At 52.0% G+C, this 11,039-nt stretch overlaps 2 protein-coding genes across 4 annotated transcripts; one reads left to right on the top strand and one right to left on the bottom strand.

The window, feature by feature from the left end:
• Positions 1-1,036: 1,036 nt before the first annotated feature.
• Positions 1,037-5,246, top strand: CTF1 (cardiotrophin 1). 3 transcript variants are annotated; one of them, XM_086374921.1, is made up of 3 exons: positions 1,037-1,090; positions 2,266-2,384; positions 4,104-5,246. In XM_086374921.1, exons 1-3 carry the CDS (start codon positions 1,066-1,068, stop codon positions 4,566-4,568), a joined length of 609 nt encoding a protein of 202 aa, XP_086231047.1. In that variant the 5' UTR covers positions 1,037-1,065; the 3' UTR covers positions 4,569-5,246. The 3 variants fall into 3 exon arrangements, with proteins under 3 accessions (XP_086231047.1, XP_086231046.1, XP_086231045.1); XM_086374920.1 differs by having other exon boundaries at positions 1,037-1,231; positions 2,063-2,384; XM_086374919.1 differs by lacking the exon at positions 1,037-1,090 and having other exon boundaries at positions 1,852-2,384.
• Positions 5,247-6,103: 857 nt separating this feature from the next.
• On the bottom strand, positions 6,104-9,479 carry LOC147345109 (cardiotrophin-2-like). The gene is made up of 2 exons (XM_086374928.1): positions 9,172-9,479; positions 6,104-6,562 (listed from the first exon to the last, which is right to left on the bottom strand). The coding sequence occupies exons 1-2, from the start codon at positions 9,367-9,369 to the stop codon at positions 6,104-6,106; spliced, it is 657 nt and encodes a 218-aa protein (XP_086231054.1). The 5' UTR covers positions 9,370-9,479.
• Between the last annotated feature and the right edge of the window lie 1,560 nt (positions 9,480-11,039).

Here is an 11,039-nt window from a genome sequence, read left to right as displayed (position 1 = left end):
TATGTGTATAACTCTTAGAACAATGGCTTGCACACAGTAAATACCCAATAACAGTCTCCGTTAATAAGTATGATGGCCGCACCTGCTGTGCCCTCTGCCAGTTCATCCCTTTCTTCCTTTATTCTGGCAATTGTCTCATGGCAATATACTCCCACACTCACAGGTCTCCTTCCCAATTTCTTCATTCACAAACCCTACATGCTGTTGTCTATGGTCACCCTATCAGACTGTGAGCTCCTTAGGGGCCCAGAGACCAAGAATGGATCATCATTTCTGGGTGCCAGAGCCCAGGACGGAATGGGTTCTTGGGAACCATGTGTGGGGATAAGTAAATGCATAAAGACCCTACAGCATTCTTCTGCATCAGGTTAGTGGGTTGACCTTTGGATATGACTCCCTGTACCTGTCTTTTTAAGTTTGTTTCTGTTTGAGAACCCTTCAGCAGATGCGGGTGTGTCAGAAGTTCTCTTACTGGGTCTGGTCAGGTGCAATGAGTGGTCCCCTAGTAGGTGTGACTGTGAAAGCAAGGGCAGAAGGCATCTGAAGCAGGCCAGGAGTGCATGTACTGGCAGGTGTGGTCTAAGCCTGAGGGCCCCCACCTTGGCCTCTCAAGCACCCGGCTCTCCCCTCCCCCAGACAAGAGGAAGGGCCAGCACATTCCTGTCCTGCCCAGCTGCGCCCTCTCCTACCCTCTCCCTCCCCTCCCCCATCCAACAAGCTTTCTCCGAAAAGCAGATCGGAGCCTGAGACTTCTCCCATCGGACCTCAGGGCTGCCTCCAAGGCCCGGGCACCCCAAGCCTGAGGTCCCTATCCACCCTTCAGACAACCTGCTGCTCTCCTCAGGTCCCCTTCGCGACTAGGCCGAGTGAGCAGAGAGGTGAGCTAAGGGCCAAGGAATCCGGCCTGGGAAAGCGGGGGTGGGGTAGGGGGGGGTGTGTGGGGGGGTAGATTGTTGGGGTCTGAGCTCTGATTGGCTACGCCTGGGCCACGCCCCTACCCTTTTCCCCCTTCTTCCCCCCTCGTAAGGGGGGCGTGGAGGGAACCAGGATCAGCCAGGGGCCAGCATGAGCCGGAGGGAGGGCAGTCTGGGTAAGGGGCTGAAGGGTCGGATGCCGAGCGCCCGCGGGGAGCAGGGGTCAGAAGGGCTGGAAGCTGGGGTCCGGGTCACCGCCACCCCTAAGTCGGGGAAGGGAGCGGCCTGAGCGGGGGAGAACAGGGCAGCGGTGTCAGGTAACGAGCGGGTGAGTTGTGGGTGAGCTGTGGGAAGGGACAAGGGCCAGAGTTTAGAGGAGGCTTGGGGCTGTGCCTTCAGAGACTTGAGCTCAGGAGATAGATCACCGGTTCGAGTACACCCTGGGGGAGGACTGGGGTCGTGGCTGGACCAGGACGCCGGGATCCTGAGTATCGGAAAAGAATCAGAACTGGGAGCCAGAGAGAGGGGTAAAGTTAGGGGAGGAAGTCTTTAGGCCACAGGGGTCGGTGAGTGACAACAAGAGACGAAAGTTGAGGCTGTTAAGGATAGGGACCCGCGGGGCAAACTCTGGCGGGGGGGCGGGGCGGAAGTTGCCGGGCCAGGACTACATTCCCCAGTATGCCCTGGGCATGCGCTAGGCATCTTGGGAAATGTAGTCTTTCTCCAGGAGCGCCAACCTCTAACTTGTGAAGGTTAAGGCGCGTTACTGATTCACTGATGGGGCATAGTGCCCTGCCCACGGTCTTGCACTGTAGGGCCGTCTGGGAAGGAATGGGACGTCAGTCTCCTAATCTGTAAAATGAGCTTAAAGGCTCGTTTCAAGTTGAAGTTCTGTGCTTTGATGATGCTGAATTCCACCAACAATCACTGAGGTACAGAGACATGTGAGCCCTGTCCTCCAAGGGCTCCCAGGCTGAGGCAGATCCTCCTAGATAAAGGAGCCAGTAAAAGAACCACCTTGGAAGTATGAACTAATGGCCCTTAGTAGAAAGAAGAAGTTAATTTAAAGCAGTGTATATGGAAGCTACACTGATGAAGCTGTACGTGAATTTGGCTTTAATAGGATTTCAACAATGGTTTGGGGACAGGGAATGCATTTCAGGTGGAACAACCGTTTGGCAAATGTCTGGTGCCCTATTCTCCCTCAGTTGGAATGGGACAGAGCCTGCCTGGCTTAAAAATTGGAGAATTCAGAGTGGAGCCTCTGGGTTCAGGAAGAGCGAGCCTGGAAGAAGTGGTCAAGAAGCAAGGGGTTGGGGTGCTCTCATTCCTCCCCTGCTTTTCCCACCAGAGGACCCCCAGGCTGACTCCTCAGCCTCACCCCTTCCCCACTTGGAGGCCAAGATCCAACAGACACACAGCCTTGCCCGCCTCCTCACCAAATATGCTGAGCAGCTTCTCCAGGAATATGTGAGTGGGATTGGGGGGTGCGGGTATCAGGGGCCTGGGAAATGGGGAAGTATAGATTAAGGGGTCCTTGACCATTCATTTTCTCAACCTCTCTTCACAACTGCAGAAATTGGGGCTCCCAAGAGGGGTCAGTAACTGGCCATTGGTCATCATCCAGCAAATTGGAGGAGGACTTTCTCTGTGCCTCAAATGCCCCTCCATAGAGGGTCCCTCCTTGGTGCTTTAAGACAGAGGCAACCTGAGACAGTGAAGGCAAGTTTGGCTTGGGAGTCAGAAACCTAGGTTCTAGGCTCCGTGTAATCTTGTGATATCACCTCTGTAAGCCTGGATCTCCCCAGGTGTCAAAGGAGGCAGTTGAATAAGAGGAACTATGAACTCTTCTATCTGTGTTATATAGACGGCCCATTTCAATCTAGAGCAGGGGAATGCCATCCCAAGAGGGCACTTTTACAGAGGAGCGGGGTTTGTCAACATCTTTGGTTGACATTACTCTGGTGTAGTGGAGGGACGGAGAAGGCAATGGCACCCCACTCCGGTACTCTTGCCTGGAAAATCCCATGGATGGAGGAGCCTGGTAGGCTGCAGTCCATGGGGTCTCGAAGAGTCAGACACGACTGAGCGACTTCACTTTCACTTTTCACTTTCCTGCATTGGAGAAGGAAATGGCAACCCACTCCAGTGTTCTTGCCTGGAGAATCCCAGGGATGGGGGAGCCTGGTGACTGCCGTCTATGGGGTCACACAGAGTCGGACACGACTGAAGTGACTTAGCAGCAGCAGCAGTGGAGGGAGCCTGTAGTTTTGAATCAGATAGACTACAAACCTTCCAACTGGTGACCTTGGGCAGTGATGATAACATTAGAAATAATAACTTAATAATTATGACAGCAATAGTAGGGTAATAAAACTAGGTTTGTAGTCCTACCAACCTTGGTTCTGCCCCTTCCTAGATCTATGACCTGGGACAGGTCAGCCTGAGTATCCTCATTTATGAAATCATCACCATTGTCAATACATCCATTATTGGGAAGATTAGGAATAGTGTGTTTAAAGCAGGAGGCACAGTGCCTGAACCAGAAGCAACATGTTAGCAAAGGATAAATGGTATTGTTATAGCATCTTTACAAATTACAGATCACCTTTATCTTTTCATTTGTTCATTCTCATGATAGTTACTCATGGAGTCCCTGGCTGTGTGTTAAGCAGGTGGAGAGGTGGGGGAACATGGGGAAGGGAGTCGAACGGCCTCGGCCCCTGCACTATCTTCTGTGATTCTCAAGAGGTCCCTGGTAGGAAGGAAGGACAGAGAACTGTCCCTCGTCTTATAGAAGAGACCACTGAGGCTCAGAGAAGGAAAGGGTTTTGCACCCGACTGCACAGCTAGTGAGTGGTGGTGAACAGGATTTGAACCTGGGTCTGTAAGATAGCATTAATAAAAGAGGTAGCATTTTTTTGTGCCCTTCCAATGGGTCAGGACCTGCCTTAAGCCTCTTAGCACGCATATAACTACCTTAAGAAGTGGATACGTTTAAATCTCTATGGAGTAGATGAGAAAACAGAGGCCCCTGTGTAAAGTCCACGGTGGTTTTTGTTGTTTTGTATTCTCTCAAACACAGCCGTCCTGTTGGCAGTGTGAGACTGGGGACACTGAGGCCCCAGGAGAGCGGTTGAGGGCTGAGTTCCCAGCCGAGGGGCCGCCCTGACTGCCTCGTCTCCGCAGGTGCAGCACCAGGGAGACCCCTTCGGGCTGCCCGGCTTCTCGCCCCCGCGGCTGCCGGTGGCCGATCTGAGCGACCCGGCCCCGGGCCACGCTGGCCTGCCAGTGCCCGAGCGCCTGCGGCTGGACGCCGCGGCGCTGGCCGCGCTTCCGCCGCTGCTGGACGTCGTGCGCCGCCTCCAGGGCGAGCTGAACCCGCGCGCGCTGCGCCTGCTGCGGCGTTTGGAGGACGCGGCGCGCCAGGTCCGGGCTCTGGGCGCCGCGGTGGAGGCCGTGCTGGCCGCGCTGGGGGCCGAGAGCCGCGGGCCCCGGCCCGAACCCGCGGCCGCCGCAGTCGCCGCCTCCAGTGCCTCCGCGGGCGTCTTCCCGGCCAAGGTGCTGGGGTTCCGTGTGTGCGGCCTCTACCTCGAGTGGGTGAGCCGCACTGAGGCCGACCTGGGCCAGCTGGCGCCCGGGGGCCCGGCCTGAGCGCCGGGCGCGCGGCCCAGCTCACGGCGCCCTCCCTGGCCATCTCCATCTCTCCCCATCTCTGTCAGCGTCTCTCTGTCCTCAGACCGTTTCCGTCTCTCTGTTTCCTTTGGACGCTTCTCCGTCTCGTTTTCTCTCTGGGTCCTTCTTGTCTCCCTCTAGGACTTACCTTATCTGTCATGTCCTTGCTTCCCCTGAGTTTCTCCACCGCTTGCATCTGCTTCTCTGAGCATCTCTTTGTCTTCCCGTCTCCTGTTTCCTCTTGGCCCGCTGTAGCCTGTGCGTATCTCCACCTCATCTCAAGGAAGGGCCACCTGTCACTCTGTTTGCCTCTGTCCTTCTCTCTGTCGTGTCCTGGCCAGGAACATGCCTGTTGGCCTTGTGGTGGAAGGGCTACTCCAGACAAATTTCAGCCACCTTCCCCCAGGGTCACTCCACCTGCTGCTCTCCCCATCCCCCATCCCACCCCTTGTGGCCCTGCCTCCTCTCCCTTTGATGCCCTCCACCCTTTCCCCTCCCTCGGCCCTAATCCACACCTTCCCTTCTCCTCAAGTCAGGTTTATGGAGACAAAAAAAAAAAAAAAAAAAACACCTCACCCCTTTGAAGAGTTTTATTTACGAGAATAAATTAATTTTTTGTAAATAAAATGTTTAAAAATAAAAAGAACATTGAATTTACTAGTATATACAGTCATTGAAAATGGGGAGACACATTTAAGGAGAATAAGATCCTTGGGGTATGGCCTGGTCCCCCCAGCCATCCGCAAAAGCCACACTATAAATAGGAGCTTCAGGAGAGCCCCAGGCCAGGGATGCCATCTGTCATCTCGAAGTGGATGTGTCCTGAGCAAGAAACAGATGTGACTCGGGTCCTTAGCTTTTCAAGAGTCACACATCCATTGAATAGGAAGGGAAGCACCTTAAGATGGGAAGTTGGAGCAGTGGACACAGTCATAGAGGTAGTCTAGAAGAGGCAATGAACTCCAGAAAAAAGGGAGGACCCCTTGCTCAGAAAGTCCGTATCTTCCTACAGGAAGTGAGGTAGATAGAGACAAGAAGGCAGTCCCTGGACCTCCCCTAAATGACAGGAAGGGGACCAACTGTACTCCCCCTGTACAGTGGGAAATGAAAGTGAAAAGCGTTCGTCACTCAGTCACGTCCGACTGTTTGTGACCCCATGGACTGTAAGTGAAGCCTCTTCACAGAGGTATTTCTTTCCACCCAGAAAATGAGCCACCAGTACCACTGGAATGGGAATTCATGAGATGCTGTCCATGGAGTCCCACCCAGATCTGGAAGAGAGGCCACAGGACCTGGGCAGGGAGGCCCAGGCATAAGGACTAGAGGCCTGGTCCCCAGGAAATATTCCCAGATACATGGTACACAAGCCCTGCTAGACAACATGTGTCTCCTTTCTAGCCAAGAAGCAAGGCAGAAAAAAATCCCTGGTGAGAAAAAAAACAAAAACAAAAAACAGGAAAGAATCAGCTGTGAAAGGGAAAGGGTTGCAGCCCTAACAGGAAGTCTCACCTTCTCTATTGAGAGTATTTGGCCTTGAGCTCACCCAAGAAAGTCACAGCTCGGTCTGTCCAAAAGCTGTAGTCCCGGATTATTACATACCCTCGACACTTCTTCTGGAAGGCTGTGTCCCCTAAGGGGACAGGACCGAGGAGGGTGTTTGGTTGGGGAGTGGGCAGGCCCAGGGCAGTCATGATGCCAGCCAAGTTGCCCGCTAGGCCTTTGGCCTTGAGTCTTGCTTCCCAAAGCTGGTTCTCCACCATGGAATTGTCAGGGCTCAGGTCACTCTGGTCAGCGATCGCAAGCAGCAGGTGCTGGCTGAAGGACCAGAAGGCCTCCTGGGTGAGGCTCAGACGTACTCCATCTTCCAGGCCATGCCACATCTCAAAGGGCATGTCGGTTGGAGGCAGGGTTCTGAGTGAGAGTTCAGGGATTGAGAAGTCGGGATCACTAAAGGGACTGCCTTGGTGCTGGAGCTGCGCAAGAGACAGAGACAGATGAGAGTGAGGGGACCCAAACCCTGCCCTAGGGTCCCCCTGAATTCACTGTCTTCCACGAGACTGGCCTCTTCCTAGGGGGAGTTGCCATTCCCTTCCTCAGGGAGTTGATGAAATGTTCTAGCACAGAGCCCCAGCTCTGTGAGGCTTCAACTCAGCTTCCTCCACATACAACTTGTGCAACTTTGAATCACAGCTTCAGTAATTCCCACATGGCGCTGTAATAGTGAAGATGATAAGGTGTAATAGACATAAAGCACTTAGCACTTGGCATATGACTAGGGCGTTAATATCATTCACTAGTGACATCTTTGTATTAATATCATGAACACTATGATGATGTTACTTATTACAGTATTTGCAAGCTAAATATATTATTGACAATGTGGTTAAAGCCGTATTTCCTTTTTATTCACATTCTTCAGGGCTTAATATTTGTTCACTTGTAAATAATCATTAATATGCAATTATTAATATTGAATTGAACTATAATATTATTTAGTTAATGCCTTCTCCATTAGATTTCTCACCTCCACAAACCTAGACCCACAGAATTTTAGTGCACACTGATAAATTCTGTAGTTGAAAGATCACCAAGTCCTGCATGCCCATTTTACAAATGAGGAAACTCAGGGTCCTCAAAGCTACCCAGAGGATTCTGACAGATATGAGACTAGAAATTAGAGGCAGGGACTTCCCTGGTGGTTCAGTGGTTAAGAATCTGCCTGCCAAAGCAGGGGACGTGGGTTCGATCCCTGCGCCAGAAAGATCCCCCATGCCGTGGGGCACCTAAGCCTGGGGACCACAACTCCTGAGCCTTCACTCCTAGAGCCCATGCTTCGGACAATAGAAGCCACCGCAATGAGAAGCCCAAGTGCCGCAAAGCAGAGGAGCCCCCGCTCATGACAATTACAGAAAGCCTATGACAGCCACAAGGACCCAGGACAGCCCCAGAGAAAGAAACTAGGTTTTACAGAAGAAAACAAGAAACTAGGTTCGGTAACGTCACGTGGACCTAGAATATAGTACAGTGGAAGAGTCACAAATTCCAGGGCCTGCAGGGGCCACGTGGGTCCCGTCACCTGGAGAAGCAGCAGGTGGGGTGCGGCTGCGGCACAGTGACTGGAGGCCAACAGGACCCCTGTGCCTGTTTCTGACAGGTTTTCAGTTTCAAAATTTGAACAAGCATCGCACGGCCTAAACAAAACATCTGTGGATCAGACCCAGGCAGCAGGCTGCTACTTTGAACTTCCAGACAGTTTTGTGACCTCAGGTAAATTATTCCCACATCAAAGCTCAGTTTCCTGGCCTTTCCCTCATGGTCCAGTGGTTAAGACTCTGCCCTGCAATGCAGGGGGTGCGGGTTCAATCCCTGGTTGAAGAGCTAAGATCTCACATGCCTCCCAGGCAAAAAACCCAAAGGATAAAACAGAAGCAGTATGGTAACAAACTCAGTAAGGACTTTACAAATGGCCCACATCAAAAAATCAGAAAGAGGCCTTCCCTGGTGGCTCAGTGGATAAGAATCCTCCTCCCAATGCAGGAGACACGGGTTCCTGATCCAGGAAGATGCCACATGTCCTAGATCAACGAAGCCCATGTGCCACAAGTACTGAGCCTGTGCCAAGGAGTGGCAACTACTGAGCCCACATGCCCCAAGTACTGAAGCCTTGAGAGCCCTAGAGCCTGTGCTCAGCAACGAGGGAAGCCGCCACAATGAGAAGCCTGCACACCACAACTAGAGAGGAGCTGCCACCCGGGAAAACTAGAGAAGGGCTCAGTGCTGAGTCACTCCAGTCATGTCTGACTCTCTGTGACCCCATGGACCATGGCCCGCCAGGCTCCTCTGTCCATGGGATTCTCCAAGCAAGAATACTGGAGTGGGTTGCCATTTCCTTCTGCAGTGATAAAGTGTGAAGTGAGTGAAGTCACTCAGTCAAGTCTAACTCTTTGCAACCCCATGGACTGTAGCCTAACAGTCTCCTCTGTCCATGGGATTTTCCAGGCAAGAGTACTGGAATAGGTTGCCATTTCCTTCTCTAAAACTAGAGAAGAGCTGAAACTAAATAACAATGATCCAGCACAGCAAAAATAAATACAATAATAAAAATATTAAAAAGTTTTAAAAATTCTAAAAAGACCCCCTCAGTTCTCTCATCTGTAAAAATGGGTCATAATTCTGCCTCTTAGAGCTATGTGAGGAGCCAGTAAGATAATGAGGCTGAATCTCCCAGCATGGCATAGGCTCAGAAAAGCAAGGGCAGAGGTGGTCTTGGACAGACTCATGAGCCTGTAAAACACTTCCCCTAGGGGCTTCTGACAGTCCTGAGAGGTCAGCCAAGGCACGACCACCATCCCATTTGGCAGATGAGGAAGCTAAGACAGAGAGTGAAGGAATGACCTGCCCAAGGTCACCCAGCCATGAGTGACATCATTCCTGTGGGCGTGTCTCTAGCTGGCACAGGCCCTGTACCCCAGGACCCATGGAGGAACCTCCTTCCAGCCTTGTTCTGCCTCCCTTCCCCAGGGCTGGGCCAGGAGGGTGACAGCCGCCTCCCCTCACCCCCTGCTCATGCCCCGTCACTCACGTAAGTCTGCAGCAGGGTGGAAGTGTGCCTCTGCATGTCGAGCGCCAGGTTATAGGCTTGATTGACAGACTCAGCTGTGGACATGGGGGCTCCCAAACTGAGAGGGGGCAGCAGCAGGGGCAGCAGGCAGAAGGGGGCTGGCAGGAAGAAATCAGAGGTCAGCACCAAGTCCCTGACCTCCCCTGCCGATTCACTCATTCATCATAACAGCCCCTCATATGGATACAGCCCTTGAGGCTTACAGCAGTCTTGTGTGTGCCACTCAGGGCAGAATCACCCTGTAAGCAGTTTATTTCTAGCCCAGAATATTCCCCTGGGACTTCTCCGATGGTCCAGTGACTAAAGACTCTGAGCTCCCAAGCAGGAGGCCCCGGGTTCAATCCCTGGTCAGGGAACTAATCCCACAGGCCACAATTGAGCATTTGCATGCCGCCATGACTAAGAACCAGCACAACCAAAGAAGATAAATGTTTATTTTTTCTTTCTAAATGCAATTTTATATAAATAACTATTAAAAAGAAAGAAAAAATCCCCCTGACCTCCAGACTCAAGTATTCAACTTCCCTCTTGACGTTTTCCCTTGGAGGTTAATGAGCATCTCAAGTCAAAATAGCCACTGCTCAGCTCTAGCTGCCCTGTTCCCCTCCTTCCCTAGTCCTCCCCATCTCAGAAAAGTGCATGTCCATTCTTCCAGGTGCTCACGTCAAAGTCACAGGGTCCTCTTGGATTCCTCATTCTCTCCTTCTCCCTGTGTTCAACCCACACTAAATCCTGTGGCTGTGTCCTTAAAAGGTGGCCACGAGGTCTGTGGGGTTTTGTGTTTGTTTCTGGTCACACCATGAAGCTTGCAGGATCTCAGTTCCCTGACCAGGGATTGAACCTGGGCAGTGAAAGCCTGGAATCCTAAGCACCAGACCACCAGGGAACTCCCTGGGTCTGTGTTTCTGCATCTGAGCACTCGTGACAAGTTACCTAGACTCTGAAAGCTCACTGAGCTGTATACTTAGGACTTGTGCACATCTCCCTGTAGTAATCTGATATTTTCAATATAAAGTTTTAAAATGTGGATTTCCCTGCTGGGTCAGCGATAAAGAATATACCTGCCAATGCAGAAGACACATATTTGATCCCTGGTCTGGGAAGATCCCACACACCATGGAGCAACTGTTAAGCCCTTCACAACTACTGAGCCTGTGCCCTAGAGTCCAGGAGCCACAAATACTGAAGCCTGTGTGCCTAGAGCCTGCAACAGGAGAAACCACTTCAATGAGAAGTCCACGCACCTCAGCTCAAGAGTATCCCCCACTCACTGCAACTAGAGAAAGCTTGAGCACAGCAACGAAGACCCAGCACAGCCATAAAGAAGTAAAAGATGTATCTAGAAGCTATGTCTCTCCCCTCTGCTGTCTCTGCCTCCACCCTTGTCTCCCTGTGCCACCTGGAAGCTCTTCAAGTCCAGCTAGATCCCTCCTTTGTCTAAAACTTCCCGTGGCTCCCACCTAACACAGTGACTATGAAAGTCCTCACTGTGGGCTACAAGGCCTGGCCCCTCTTTTCCATAGCATCCCCTATTCAGACTTTGCCCTTGCTGGGTTTGGACTACCTTCCAAACCCACCCAGGGTTTCTCCTTCTGATTCTTCAGGGCTCAACTCAAAAACCCCTCTGGGGACGTCCCTGGGGGACCAAGGTCTAAGACTCCGCACTGCCAATGCAGGGCTCTCAGGTTCAATCCCTGGTCAGGGAACTAGATCCCACCTGCCCCAACCAAGCCCTGGTGTAGCCAAATTAAAAAAAAAAAAGCAAAGAAAGCTTAAAGTCACCAGCAGTGATGGAGATGAGAGGCAGACCAGGATGACTTCCTTAGCTT

This window comes from Bos grunniens, chromosome 25 (genome assembly GCF_055505025.1).
Source record: "Bos grunniens cultivar Pamir isolate PY7600 chromosome 25, Bosgru_T2T1.0, whole genome shotgun sequence".
Classification (NCBI taxonomy): Eukaryota; Metazoa; Chordata; class Mammalia; order Artiodactyla; family Bovidae; genus Bos; species Bos grunniens.
The sequence above is the reverse complement of the archived record's forward strand: the minus strand, read 5'-3'. Positions and strand labels throughout refer to the sequence as shown.